This window comes from Urocitellus parryii, chromosome 15 (genome assembly GCF_045843805.1).
Source record: "Urocitellus parryii isolate mUroPar1 chromosome 15, mUroPar1.hap1, whole genome shotgun sequence".
NCBI classification, from domain to species: domain Eukaryota; kingdom Metazoa; phylum Chordata; class Mammalia; order Rodentia; family Sciuridae; genus Urocitellus; species Urocitellus parryii.
The window spans coordinates 4683673-4698518 of record NC_135545.1 but is presented as its reverse complement, the minus strand read 5'-3'; the positions used below and the strand labels follow the sequence as shown (position 1 = coordinate 4698518).

The 14846-nt window shown below is 41.6% G+C and overlaps 1 protein-coding gene across 1 annotated transcript; it reads right to left on the bottom strand.

Moving 5' to 3' along the window:
- Positions 1 to 261: 261 nt before the first annotated feature.
- LOC113178141 (vomeronasal type-1 receptor 4-like) lies at positions 262 to 1161 on the bottom strand. Its single transcript, XM_026382591.2, has one exon. The coding sequence runs from the start codon at positions 1156 to 1158 to the stop codon at positions 262 to 264; it is 897 nt and encodes a 298-aa protein (XP_026238376.1). The 5' UTR covers positions 1159 to 1161.
- Positions 1162 to 14846: the final 13685 nt, after the last annotated feature.

The following is a 14846-nucleotide window of genomic DNA, read 5'->3' as shown; positions in this document are numbered from 1 at the left end:
TTATTTATTTATTATTAGTTGTTGAAAACATTACAAAGCTCTTGACGTATCATATTTCATACATTTGATTGAAGCAGATTATGAACTCCCATTTTTACCCCCTATACATATTGCAGATTCACATCGGTTCCACATCCACTTTTTTACATATTGCCATAGTAGTGTCTGTTGTATTCTGCTGCCCTAAGACTAAACAACTGCATATTGTGCAAAAACATACAATTCATATACTTGAGAACAAATTTAAAATTGGTTTATGCCTCAGAAGTAGAGCCTGGATAGAATGGAGTCAGGGCTCATGAGAAGAAAGGGGCTGACGGTGGGAAAACACATGGAGATGAGTGAATTGGTGTTCACCAACAACAAACTGGGATTAAAATCAAGGGAAACACAAACATTTAATAGGGAGGAGAGGGTGTAGAAACTCACAAAGGTGCCCACCAGGACAAGTATTCTCTGGGTGGCTCTGGACTCGGGGCAGGATCTGGGGGAAACTTTGATGCTGTGAATGTGCTGAACCCTCTGCTTGTGCCTGTACAGAAGGAGAACCATGGAGCCACTGGACCAGATCATGAGCAAGGAAAAGACAACTTCAGGAAATACAAATAATGCTGCATATACTGATTCTGTGATTTTGTCACCAGCTTCAGAAAAACAGTACCCATAATTTGTTTTCCTTGTCAGATTTTCGCTACTCCATTTGCTAAACATATAGAGAGGGAAAATGGAATTCACCACCATGTATAGGATCCAGCAGAGGGAAATGGAGAAGCCAATGAACTTTGGAGCTTTTCCTTTGAGAGCCTTCCAACAGGAGTTCATGGGGCTGATGGTGATGTTCTGGAACACACTCAAGAGGCAGGTGATGAAAATGGACACACTCCTGCCCACTCGTTCCATGTACAAAAGAAATTTGCACACATAGTCATTGAAGTAATGTTTCAGCCCAAGAGTTGTCATTGTCTGGGGAATTCCTTTAGAGAGAATGATCAAGGTGTTGGCTATAATCAGGTGCCTGAGAATCAAGTCAGTGGACCTTAATGTGCACTCATTGCAGAAAAGAACTAAATAATAATAAAGCAGAGAGAAATTTCCCAGAACTCCTACTGCAGTCTGCGATAAGAACATCAGTCCCATGGCCACGTCTCTGGAGTCCATTTTCTCATTCTCATATTTTCCTTTTAATTACAGCAATAGTCCTTCCTATGAGCAAAAAGACACATTAAAAATTTTGAAGGGAAGCTCATTCATGTACACCTGTAGTTCCCAGCTCCTCTGGAGGCTGAGACAAAAGTTAGGTTTTAGCCCAAGTATTAAAACTGAGCCTGGGAAGCATTGCAACACCTTCTCAAAATATAATTATTTTTTACACCAAGTATAAGTTTTACTGTATGCACATATTGGATTAAAATATATCAAGGTGCACATGTGAATGAGGGGAGTTCCCAGATTTTTTTCATAGAAAAGCCAACTTGAAAAATCAGTTGATGATAACCTGGAGGAAGCATCAAAATGCAGTGGAGGGAAAAGAAAACAGAATTTGCCACTTCCAGATTAAATTGATATTTTATAGTCATTTTGAAGAAATGGAGAATTCTGTCACCACTCACAACACACAACATATCAGTTTTGAATAAATATCAGGCTTAAATTTTAAAGAAAATGAATGTAACTTTTACAGTACTCTGTTTCTTGATCTGTATGTGCACAGAGAAGTGTGTTTTATTTGTAAAATTCCACTGAGCTGTGCACTTATGACTTCTGCATGCTTCGTTAATTAAAAAATGTACATGTCATCAAAAAAGTGAGCTGGGGAAAAATCATCTCTTGGATGTGTTGACCTGCTTTAGGTGTCTGAACAAGATGAAATATAACAGCGAGTGTCCTTACTAGGATCCTGAACATGCATCATTGAAGAACAACCATAGTAATAAATATTCTGATCATAACGTTCAAAAGGACAGTGTCCAAATATTTTCATTTAAAAAATTTGTTTTAGCCACTCAATTTGATGCCCATATATGGAAAGAAAATCATATTTACTGGTATATGCAGGCATATATGGAGTAACAAAAAGCCCAATATGTTTGGGACCTTTATTATCTGTTCTATCCACATAGAGTCCTTGGGCTTATTAAGCTGGATAGACACTGAAGAGGAAGAGAGTAGAGATCCTGCTGCTGAGCTACACTCACAACTCAGTCAAGTAACAGTGAACCTCTGTTCCCACATGCACTATCCCCACTGGAGCACCAACAATACTTCAACACAAAGGAGAGAGGAACCAAAAACCGTAGACCAAGAACCAGGCATCAGGAAGAAACAACTAGAGGGGACCTCAGGTCATATCTCCTGGGCATCTCATATAGCAAAAACAGAAGTCCCAAGAACAAAAATGATTACTACTCACCAAGTAACACTTGTAGAAATGAGGGAGAGTAATTCTTCACAACAGAAGTGTGAGTTTGAGACCTCCAAAAACATGAGAAAATATGCAAACAAGATTCCCTGTGAATTCACAATCCCCCAAGAAAGGAACCCTCAGGTAGGGACATGGATAAAATTCCAAAGAAAAAACATAAAAACCTGATTATTAAAATGTACTAAGTACGCAAGATCTAAGGAATGACTTAAGAGAACAAATACAGGAGATGAAAGCCCACTTCAATTAAAAACACTAGAGATAGTGAGAAGAAACAAATCAGAGCTCCTGGAAATAAAATGCCTAATGAATCAAATTAAACATTCACTTCAAAGTATGGCCAAAGATTAGATTGCAGAGAGAATGAACTTCAGTCCTTGAAGGCAGAACTTTAGACTTGATGACAGGTGTCATAGAACCTGAATATTCAGTATGCAATAAGTCAAAAAAGAAACCAATAAAACAGGATGAGAATACACAAGAATTCACAACAACATCAAAAGACAAAGCCAGAGAGTCCCTGGGATAGGAGAGAACATGCAGATACAGACTAAACCATCAAGAACCTCTTCAGCAAAATAGCAGAGAAATTTTCCAACCAAAGAAAGGAGATGGACAGCCAAAGTGAGCAGCATATAGAGCCTCAGGTGGACAACACCTAAAAGGTCCAGTTTGAAAGGCTTTAACAACCCTCAGACCTCATTATCTTGCTCAGTACATGGCTCAACTAGAAATGGAAGAAAGATAATCCAGGCATTGACTGTCTAGTCTCACTGACTATTCTGAACATCTCGGTGGAAATGATTCTTTAATTTCTCATTAAGAATGTTTTTCCCCCTACCTTGCTTTTTTTTTTTACTATTCTGATGATTTCAAGGAAATATATACATGCACATAAGTGTTTTTTCTCATTTTTTAGCATTTTTGAAAATGTTTAACATTTAAAAAAGTTTTTTCTTCCCCTTGTCTTCAGAGATTTAGGGATTTTTATTAGTATATTTGGTTTTGTATTTTATTGTTTCTTTGTCTGTTTCTCTTCTTTTTCTTTCTTCTGAAAGCCCAATTCTATTGTTCTCTTCCACCCTCCATTTACTGTTTGACTTCTGTTTTTTCTGCTCCTTTATAACCAGCACGTGCTTCATCTCTTCTGCATTCTCCCTGTTCAATTTTTGAAATTATGAACCCTTTTCTATCTCCCAATCACACGCTCTTTTTTTCTTAATTAACCGTATTATCATAATTTTTAGCACTAATTGGTTTATATGATTCCCAAACCCACATTAATGCTGTTGCAGTTGTCACTGCTGTGGGTGTGATAGTTGACACCTGTTGTTTGCTTTCCTCCCAGATATAGTTCATGGTTACTTATGGGTTTTGCTGGTACCAATCAGTGACTCTACCATTTCTGGTTTTTTTGTTTGTTTCAAATTCACATTGTAGAAGACATAGTAAGAACCATTTCACTGAAAGTTGTGTATTGTTTGCAGAGTTGTTGCTAATTATTTGTGTTCCCTATTCTGGGAGGTGCTGGAACCTGTAGGAACACTACAAGTTCACAGGGTAAAAACTCTGATGCTGAACTAAACTCAGCCAAAAGACAGCACACCTTGTTTCACACACTAAGTACTGAAACTCTTCAGCTATACCTCAACATAAACATCAGAAGAGACAAAATCCCAGACTAATGACGAGGCCCCAAGTAGAAATGACTAAAGGTGGGCCCCAGGGGCCCCACCTACACACATCCATATCTATAGCAAAAACAGAGAGAAGTAACCCAAAGGCTCTGGATACCAAACCTATGAGAGCGTCTCAACACAGATCACTCTAGGATGCTTTTCACTAAAATATATTCTCAGGTACAATGTAAGTCTTATCAAATACAAAATTAAAATTGATGTTATCCTGTGAATCCTATCAAATCAGAATGTAATGAAACTACAAATCAACAGCATGGTGCATAGAAATCATTCAAGTACATGGATATTGAAAAAATATATTTTAAGTGAGAGATGGATCATAGAATAAATGAGAGAAGAAATCAAGAATTTTTTTTAGAAATAAATGAGAGCAGAGATATAATGTGTTAAAATTCTTGGGACAGTATGAAGGGATTTCTAAAAGAAAATTCCATAACATTGAATGCCTACTTTAAAAAATACCAGGAAGACCACAAATGCATACTGTAATGCTAAATATCAAGGACCTACAAAAGGAAGAACTGATATAAGATCAGTAGAACACATGAAATGACTGAGATCAGAGCCAAGGTTAATGAAACTGAGAATTCTTTTTTAAAAAAAAAAGCAATACAAGGAAACAATAGAACAAACATGATTATTTGAAAAGATAAATAAAATTTATAAACCTATGGCCATCTTAAAAAAAAAAAACGATAGAGAAACCCCAAATCAACAAAATATCAAAGGAAATATTACCTCACCACAGACACTTCTGGACTACAGAGGTTAGAAAATATTTGAACACGTTTTGAACATTTACTCCCTCTCCTCCCACCAGTCTCTCTTCCTCCCCTTCTCTCTCCCTCCCTCTATTCTTTTCTCCCACAGTAGGGATCTAACACAGAGGCACTTTACCACTTAAATACATCCCCAGCAATCCCTAGCCCTTTTCATTTTTCTATTTAGAGACAGAGTTTCACTAAGTGGCCTAGGAACTTGATAAATTCTGGGGCTGACCCTGAACTTGCCATTCTTATGACTCAGTCTCTGAGTCACTGGGATTAGAGGCATGCACCACTGCACCCAGCTGTTAAATTCTATTAAACTGGAAAATCAACAACCTTGACAAATTTCTATACATATATGACTAACTCAAATCGAGCCAGAAAGATAGAGAAAACATAAACATAGCAATATCAAGTAAGGAAATTAAATCAGCTATTAATGTCTTTTCTAATAATAAGAAGCCCAAGACCAGATAGATTCTCAGCTACATCCTACGGTACCTTTAAAAGGAATGAACACCAAGCTTCCTCAAATTATTCCATGAAGTAGAAAGAAAGGGAATTTTACATTCTGTGTAGTATTTATAATGCTGATAGCAAAACCATACAAAGAAACAACACGGAAAAAATCTATAAACCAAAAATCTTGATAAACATAGATGCAAAAAATACTTAGTAAGATATTAGCAAAATTCTTTCAAAAATAATTCAAGAAGGTAATACACCACAAACAAGTGGGTTTTATTCCAGGGAATGAAGGCTGGTTTACCATATGCAATTCAATAAATGTAACTCCCCAAACAAAAGGAAATTAAGAACAACAATCACATGATCATCTCAGTAGGAGCAGAAAAAGCCTTTAATAAAATCCTAAACCATTCAAGTTAAAAAGACTGGAGAAACTAGGGATAGAAGGAAGTTGACTCAACTTCATAAAGTCTGTATATGACAAAGTTAAACCCAGCATCATCTTGAATTGAGGAAAAAGGAAAGCATGTCCTCTAAAACCTTGAACAAGTAAAGGATGTCCCTATGACCACTCCCATTCAATATAATTACATAAACTCTGTCTATAGCACTCAGACAAAAAAAATTAAAGGCCTCCATATAGGAACAGAAAAAGTCAAATCACCTATTTGGAAATGAGATGATCCTGTAATTGTTTTTAGAAAATCCCCCAAATTTCAGCAAAGTAGCAGATACAATAGCAATGTTCAGAAATCAATAGCTTTCCTATATTCCAACCATGAATCTGTTGGGAAAGAAATCAGGAAAACAATCCAATTCACAATAACCTCAAGAAAAAAAAATAGTTGGGGATCAATCTAACCAAGGAGGTGAATGATCTTTATAATTAAAACTAGAGAACCCTGAAGAAAATAAATGAAAAAAGATCTTAGAAGATGGAAATACTTCCCATATCCTTGGTAGGGAGAGATAATTTTGTCAAAATGGCTGTATTTCTAAAAGCATTACACGGATTCCTCTAAATCTCCATCAAAATACCAAATGACTTTCCTCACTGAACTAGAAAAAGTGTTCTAAAAATGCATGGAAGAGTAAAGTCCAAGAATTGCCAAAGCAATCCTGAGCAAGAAGAGTTACGTAGAGGGATCACAATTCTGTGCCTCAAATCAGACTACAGAGCTATAGTAACAAAAAGAGCGGGGCATTTTCATCAAAAGGACATGAAGACCAATGAAGTAGAAGACACAGAGACAAACTCGCACAGTTACAGCCCTCTGATATGTGACAAAAGTGCCAACAATATATGTTGGAGAAGATGGCCTTTGTAACACATGTCCCTGGGAACACTGGATAACCATGCACAGAATAATTAAATGAGATCCTTATCTCTCAACCTGAACAAAAGTTAATCAAATTGGACCAAAGATACAGGAATTAGACTGAAAACTTTGCAACTGCTAGAAGAAGACACAGACTCAACACTGCAGCATATTGGTGCAGACACCAACTTTCTTAAAATCCCTAACACTCAAGAAATAAAACCAAGAATGAGAAAGAGAGATGGCATCAAATTAAAAAGCTTTTTAACATCAGTGGATATCACTAAGTGCGTAAAGAGAGATCGTACAGAATGGGAGAGAATCTTGGCTATCTACTCTTCTGACAGAGTCAATATTCAGAATATATAAAGAATTCAAGATGTGTACCATCAAAAAAGCAAAAACAACACACACATACACACACATCACACACACACATCACACACACACACACACACACACACATCACACACATACACACACACACACACACACACACACACACACCAAATAGCCCCTGGGTGCAGTGAAAGAAGTGTGTAACTCTAGCAGCTTAGGGAAATTCTCTACGCAACTTAGAGACCCTGTTTCAAAATAATAAATAAATAAATAAATAAATAAATAAATAAATAAATAGGCTGAGAGTGCAGCTAAGTTTAAGTGCCCCTGATTTTAATTCCTAGTAAAACACCAAAAACAACAGCAACAACAAAGAAAGTCCCACCCAAGTAATCCAATCAATAAATGGGTCAATGAACCAAACAGGCATTTCCTAAAAGAAGAAATAAATGGCACACAAGTATATGAAAAAATGTCCAACAACCTGGAAAAAATTGTTTCTCTCCCTTGTCTGCAGTGGAAGTGAATCTGTTTCTACCCCAAATCCTTTTCCAGAAATGAGCACTTCCTCAAACTTCCCTCCTTACACACTCTGCCTCTGAGACACAAATAGAAAACACTCACCATGTGCTTCATGTGTGCAGGGTTCTGGGCTCAGTGTGAGGTCCTGACAGCAGCATGGAGGGAGGGAGGCAGCTGGGCCCTGAGATAAAGGTCTGTGCTCCTGTGACCTCACTTCCCCTCAGGGCTGCAATTATCACTTCACCTGGAGAGGCAAGGACAGCACAGGTCTGGGGAGCCCAGGACAAGGCTGAAAAACTTTCTCCACACTTGCTAATTAATAAGGCAATTATGAGTTCCTTGTTAGTAACTTCAGAATGAGTGTCAAGAACGTTGAGGGAAACTGTTGTTTTTGCATGAATCCTGGGGACTGACAGGGTCTCATATGGAAGGTTCTGGAATTACCAAGCTGTGACCTATGAGGGACTAACAGGGAGATTGTGTGTCTCACTGGACTCCTGGCTTCCCTGAGTGCTTACACCAAATCTTGCTAATTCTTAATATTTAGATACTGAAGCTTCATGATTCTAAGGTATTAAAAAGAACAGAAAGAAAGCATCTGAGAAAGAAGTCTAATGAGGTAAAAGTGAAAAAAAAAAACTGTCACAATCTACATTAGAAAACCCTGGACTCATTTGTATAATTGTGAACTTTTTTGGAAATGATAGTAAATGTTTGTAGGAAAAATTACTCATGAATTTTGCCCCAGCAGTAGGAGGAAGTCTCAACAGAACACTGTCACTAGAAGAGAGATGTTTACAACAGTCTCTCACAGATAAAATCACCAGCATTAGAAGATCAGCCAGCAAACTCTCTATTTTTCATTAGTATTCAATAAGCGAATACCCTCTTCTCAATCCACCAGAATTATTACAATTATTTTTGCACAGAAAATTAAAGAGTATGCATTGATAGTTTGATTAAGGAGGAAATATAAAATAAAACTGTCTCAAAATTTAGCTGTTTCAATGTGGACCTGTATCTACTATTCATTCTTCTGTGAGGGTTTTAGGATAATTGGGAATTTTAAAGGACACGGATCACAAAAGACAACAATTACTTCTGACCCAGCTGTCAGTCTGGAGGTCCCCAAATCACACGTAGCTTCCCTACAGGAACTCGTGACATTCACAGAATACTTTTATGGACATGGTTACAGTTAAATTCAGGGAAGGGATATGGGTTACAGTCAGCCCAGACAGGCAGAGCCCAGGAGAGGTACCCAGTGTGCAGCCTCCTGTCATCCTCCCTGTGGGTCACAGATCCTCTGTTTCCCCACCACATGAGACAACACTCCTGGATACTGTCCTCCAGGGCAGCTCACCTGGGCCTTGGGGCCCAGAGCTTCTCCTGGAGACCCTCACACACTGTCCACATGGCTGAGTGTAGTCTCAGGTCTTCCTGAAGCTGAGAAATTACCATATGGTCCTCAATTCCAAGCACAAGTCACGTCATTAGGCTGTCTGGTGGCCAAAGCACCCAGGCAAGCAAAGCACTGTTCAGGCATGGCATTTCAAAGACCTGAAGACCACCACTCAGCAACAACAGGGAGAGTCCTGACCTCACTTGTCTAAGGCTAAACTTTAGCCCCCTCCTGCTCTCGGCTGAAGCCTGCCCTATGTGAGCATGCTGCCTGGAAATCTGTGTCCTTCTGCAGCCCTGAAGGACACAGGCAGAAGTGGGTTCATGTACGTTCAGTATCTGGAGAATTCAGGAATGGAGGATGTAGATTTAATGAGACAGTGCCTCCAATCTCTTTTTAAAATTTATTGTTTATTTTTAGGTGGACACAATATATTTATTTTTTATTTTTAAGTGGTGCTGAGGATAGAACCCAGAGCCTCATGCATGCTAGGAGAGCACTCTACCTCTGAGCCACAGCCCCAGCCCCACAGTGCCTCCACTCTATGCATCCATATGTACATTTGCAAATTCCCATGATATCTTGATTATCCACTTATCTCCTTGATCTACTAAAATCACTTTGGGTTTCCTAGTTCTTCACTGCATATACTGTTAGAAAGCGATGGAAAGAGCTATCTGTTAACAATTCACACTCTAACACACACACAGTGCATTAGACACTCATATGCATAATTCAACACACACTGTGCACACTCATACCATGTGGATTGAAATATGCATGTGATAGTCATTCCCATACTCCCATCTTCACACACTCACAATACAGACACCAAACTAAAGGTCCTGTTCCATTCTCTGTCACATAGTCACTCACACATTCTTCTCAATGTGTGGGAGTGCTTCATGCTTTTATATATATATATATATATATATATATATATATATATATATATATATATATATATATGAACTGTGCTTATATCCAGGCCAAAGAACCCCAGGAAGGGGGGGGGTCAGGTCTGCCCTTTGCATTCCTTCCCAGCCTCCCACAGCCCACCAGGACAGAATTGCACACATGTAGCATTTAAGCAGGCTATTGTGTTTGCTGTTGGTGTGAGGGTGTGGTGTGAGAGTTGATGTGTGGGGGTAGGCTGAGAGTGTGCGACAGATAGTGAGTGATCACCTGAAGGTGCTGGGGGTTAGATGGGGTGCAGGGGTCTTGTGGCTGAGCACTGTAGAGTAGTAGAGAAATGGCAGTGGGGAAAGGGCACATGGGGTACAGGGTGTGGTACATCTCAAGGGCACTGGTGACTTTAAAGGCACAAAGGGGCAAACTGTGCACAGAAATTAAGGGGATGAGATAGTTTGGGTCTCAGATCCTGTGGGTACAGCAGCCCTGGGGATAAAGGACATAGTGGGGGGTGGAGAACATAAGCTCAAGTGCCTGAAAGACAGAGGTAGGAAAAATTCTAAGGCAGTTATGTCCACAGGGATGACAGGACCTGGGGGTGGGGGATGCATAGGTTTTCCTTGATTTAAAGGCTCTTTGGATGGAAAGACAAACACTCTGACACATGGACAGAAGAACTGCAGAAATCTTCCCACATACAGCTGCAAAGGAGAGCAGAGGTCAGGTGGGCCACACAGGAGTTGCTGTTGGACACGAGGGAACAGCCAATGGGGACGGCTTGAGCAGGGTAAGGAGGTGGGGTTGCCGGGGCTCCCGTGCACTGTGTGCAATGTCTGGTTGGAATAATTTCATGGGCTCTGTCATTGAGGGACCCTCCATAATTTTCTGGACCTTGCCTGTGTGCTCATGCACACAAACAGTTAAGTTTTGATGAGCTTAGCAAAACAAAGGGGTCCTGTGAGAAACTATGAACTCTTTGAACTGTGTCCTTGTTGCTGTCTTAAGAAGATAAGAAAAAAGAATGTTTTGCCAAGTTTAAAATCTATCTATCTATCTATCTATCTATCTATCTATCGATCTATCCATCCATCCATCCATCCATCCATCTATCCATCCATCTATCCATCTATATCTATCTATCTATCATCTATCTGTCTATCTATCTACCTATCCATCCATCCATCTATCTATCTATCTATCTATCTATCTATATCCATCTATATCTATATATCTATGACTATATATAGATATAGATATAGATATATGTGATTGCCAGGAAATTAACTAACTTCAACTCAAATAATAAGAATTATGGAGCACTATGACCATGAACAAAGTTATTCTGAGAATGTTTATCCATGCTTGATAAGATTAAGCTGCCAAGAAGATGTGTTTCTTCTTTGCTGTATAAAAGAAGTAGGGAAAAAATAAAGCTGCTGCTCATTCTCTACTGGGTGTGTGTGTGTGTGTGTGTGTGTGTGTGTGTGTGTGTGTGCATGTGTCTTTCTTTATGTATCCCTGCTGTACCAGAAATTGCAGATTGTCAGGGGGTTCTGATACTGGCCCTTGGGAAATTTGGTCAGGTGCCTAGTAGCCCTGGGAGGACATGCTAAGCCCTGGACAGTGGACACCAGTGACAGTGTCCACATGCAGCAGAGGCAGCATAGTGGACCTGGGGCAAGACTGGGTGGGTGCACTTAGCTGAGTGCCAGAGGGCTAGGGTCAGAGGACCTTGGGAAGTAGTGGAATCATGTGCAGGCCAGTGTCCTCCAGCACCTGTTGTTCTATTTTCTGTGAGCCTCAGGGAAGCTGTTCTGTAGACAGGAGGGCCAGCAATTGGGTTGTGGGGTCACTGCTCAGGAATCCATTGAAGGAATCAGTACTGTGGGGCTTCCTTGAGCAGTGTGCTGAGTGGATTGGTGTATCCACTGGCTCCAAGCACATGTGATCCCCTGTGAGCCTGAGAACATGCATCTGAGAATGTGCAGGTCTAGCCTGAGAAGACAGCAGATGGCTTACATCGGTCATCCTGACAGCTCTACACTGAGCCCAGGAAGGTAGCAGACACCCAGCTAGGGCACTATTTTTAAAACAGCCTTTTGCAGCCAGGAATCAGGCCTGGATTTTCATGAAAGCATCTTCTGGTATCTGTCCAGATGCCTGAGCTTCTCCTCTGCCCTGAGCATCTGCAGGGCCATAATGTATGCAACAGGTGCCAAGCTAAAGCACAGTGAACAGTGTATGCTGCAGAGTCAGTCTCTGGGAGGAAAGGAGACCCTTGAGGTTCACTCCCTTACACGTCTGGCTACATCCTCCATCCCTCCATTGCTGTGACCTTTAGAAATGCATCAGTCTTCATTGTCCTTCACTTCCTCCCACCCTTTCTAATATACATTCCCTGGACCCACATTCTGTAACATTTCTGAAAAATAAACACACAAAGAAACAACAGCAACAACAAAAACCAGGACAAAACACAAACCTTTTTTCCCTGTTCCAAGGACCACAGTCTGACCACAATCCTCCTTGCCTTCAGTGGCTCCTGCAAACTCTGTCACTTGTCTTCCTTCCCCTTCTCTGTATCCACTCCCAAATCTAGTGTCAGCCTGTTCCTTGTGTCCTCTGCCCAACACCCTCAAATCCACAGTGCTCAACCTCCAGGCACCTCCGCTCCTCTGTGAAGTGCATGCTGCCCCTGACCACCATCCACCACCCTGCAGCCCTGCCCCTTGCTCCTGGGTGCTTCAGTGCACTCACAACCAGGGGCCCCACTCTCAGGCTCCCTCCCTTCCTGTGCACATCCTTCCTCCCTCCCCATGTCTGTCCCCTCCCCAGGCTCCACCTCCTTTGCTTACACTCTGGATCCACCTCAGTCACTGTCCACCAAGGTGGGCTCCTCCTCTCCTGATCTTTGCCCACAGCAGGTCTCCACATGCTTCCCACTGACCATTGGCCCCCATTGCCAATGTCTTGTGTTGCCATCACACCCTTGTTCCTGTCACCTTGCCATCCACCCACCTGGAACCCAGTGGGTTTATGCCTGTGCCTTCCTGGCCCACTCCTCCCTTTGTAGTCATAGCCTGGCATTGGCCTTAACCTTGGAGCAACACGTGACATGCTTCTGCCTTTCCCCCTCTCTCCCCTCCATCATCTTTAGACCTGGCCCTCCAGGCTCACTGCTCCACCATCTCACATCTGTCATCCATTTCTCTGTGTCCTGTGCTCACTCTTGTCCATCACACAGCCGTGCTCTGTCCCTCCCTCAACACTTCACTGTTAACAGTGGCCCTGGGTGTTTTTAGTAAATGCCCTTGAGTGCCAGGGCTCACAGGTGAGGGAGTGCTGAGGCAGCCACTGGAGGAAGGTGAGGCCTGAGCCTCTCGGCAAGCCTCCAGGCAGGTTCCAGAGCGAGCATTCCCCAGGATGTGCAGGGCCAGCTCCACCTCTCTCCTCATCCTGGGGCCTCCCTTTATTTCATCTCTGTTCTCATGATGTGAAAGTTCCTTGTTGGGAAGAGTCTGTTCATTCCACAGGTAAACCCACTGGTGTTGGGGCAAACATTTACCACCCCACTTCCCCACCCTCTATATATTGACATTTCCCTAGGAACTTACCACAATACTCAGGGGTTTGCCATATCAGAATCCCCTCTGTACCCAACTCAACTTTTCCATAAAATTAGACTTTGCCTTAAATAAGTGAAGCCTTAAAACTCAAGCTCTTTCAAACATTCCCCAAAGAGTCCACTTTCAACAGAAAAACCTCAGTGACTCATGTGGCCTTCTCAGAAGATATCACATGGGTGACAGGCAGGGACAGAGTTACTAGGTCATGGAGTGCAAATCAATAAATGTTCCTATAATGATTGCTTTTTACCAATTCCCTCCAGGATGCTGTCACCCAGGAAGCCTCATGTATCTTCCCCTCCCCTTTGCAGGTCTCCACCTGTGGGACCTGCTGTGACACTTCTCACAACCCTGCCTACACCAGCAACTGCACTGTTTATAGAGGAATTGAATCTCCTAAGACTACAACCTAGCACAAATAGATGAATATACTCTTATCTAGAGAGCTGTAAGTGCTATTTTTAAAAGCATAGGTAAGACATGCCCATCTATCCTCCTGTTTTGAAAGACAGCTGTGGGTGTTTCTTCAAAATGTGAAAGTGTGAGATTACACTGCAACCCTTGAACAGATCCCAGCAGAAGACAGCAGAAGACGTGCATTTCCTAGATAGAACACAGGGCTTCCTTCCTTGTGGCACCACAGGCAGCAGGAGCACTGTGCTCCCACCAGCCTTCCTCTCTCCTGCCAACTTCAGTCTGGGTGTGTGGGGTGGCCCAGGTGGACGCTGCACAGGAAAGGAGTTTGCATCACACTTGATGATCCCTGAATGTAGGGAGACAAATATTTTAAGGACAACTACTCACAAACCTGCCTTGCACCAGAGATATTATGTTTATTTCACCATGCAGTAAAGAGTTCTCTCCTTTATTCCAATAGCTAATGCTAAATCTGTCTTCTGAAGCTCTGTTTTCACAGGAATCCAACAAAAGACAATTTGGAAAATAACTTTTCTGGGAGTTATGCTAAGGAGAATTGTCCTCCCACAAAGTCCACCCTCATTTCTCCACTGCATTTGCTCCAGGCCAAATTTCCAGGAGAACAGCACTTGATTCAAATGACCTGGAAGGACTGGGGACTCATCCATTCCATTTGCCCAACAGGAACTAGGATGGCTAGTGAACATGATGTGAAAATATGCAATCACGTACTTATGATACAATGGGGCAACGTTTGACTTGTATTCTGATGCTGGGGACTGAACCCTGGGTGCTTTACCACTGAGCTTCATCTCCAGCCCTTTTCTTTCTCATTTCTGAGACAGGGTCTTACTAACTTGCTGAGGCTGGCCTTTAAGTTGGGTTGCTCCTGCCTCAGCTCCCTGAGTTGCTGGGGTTTCATGCACATGCCACAGCACCCAGCAGGACTTTG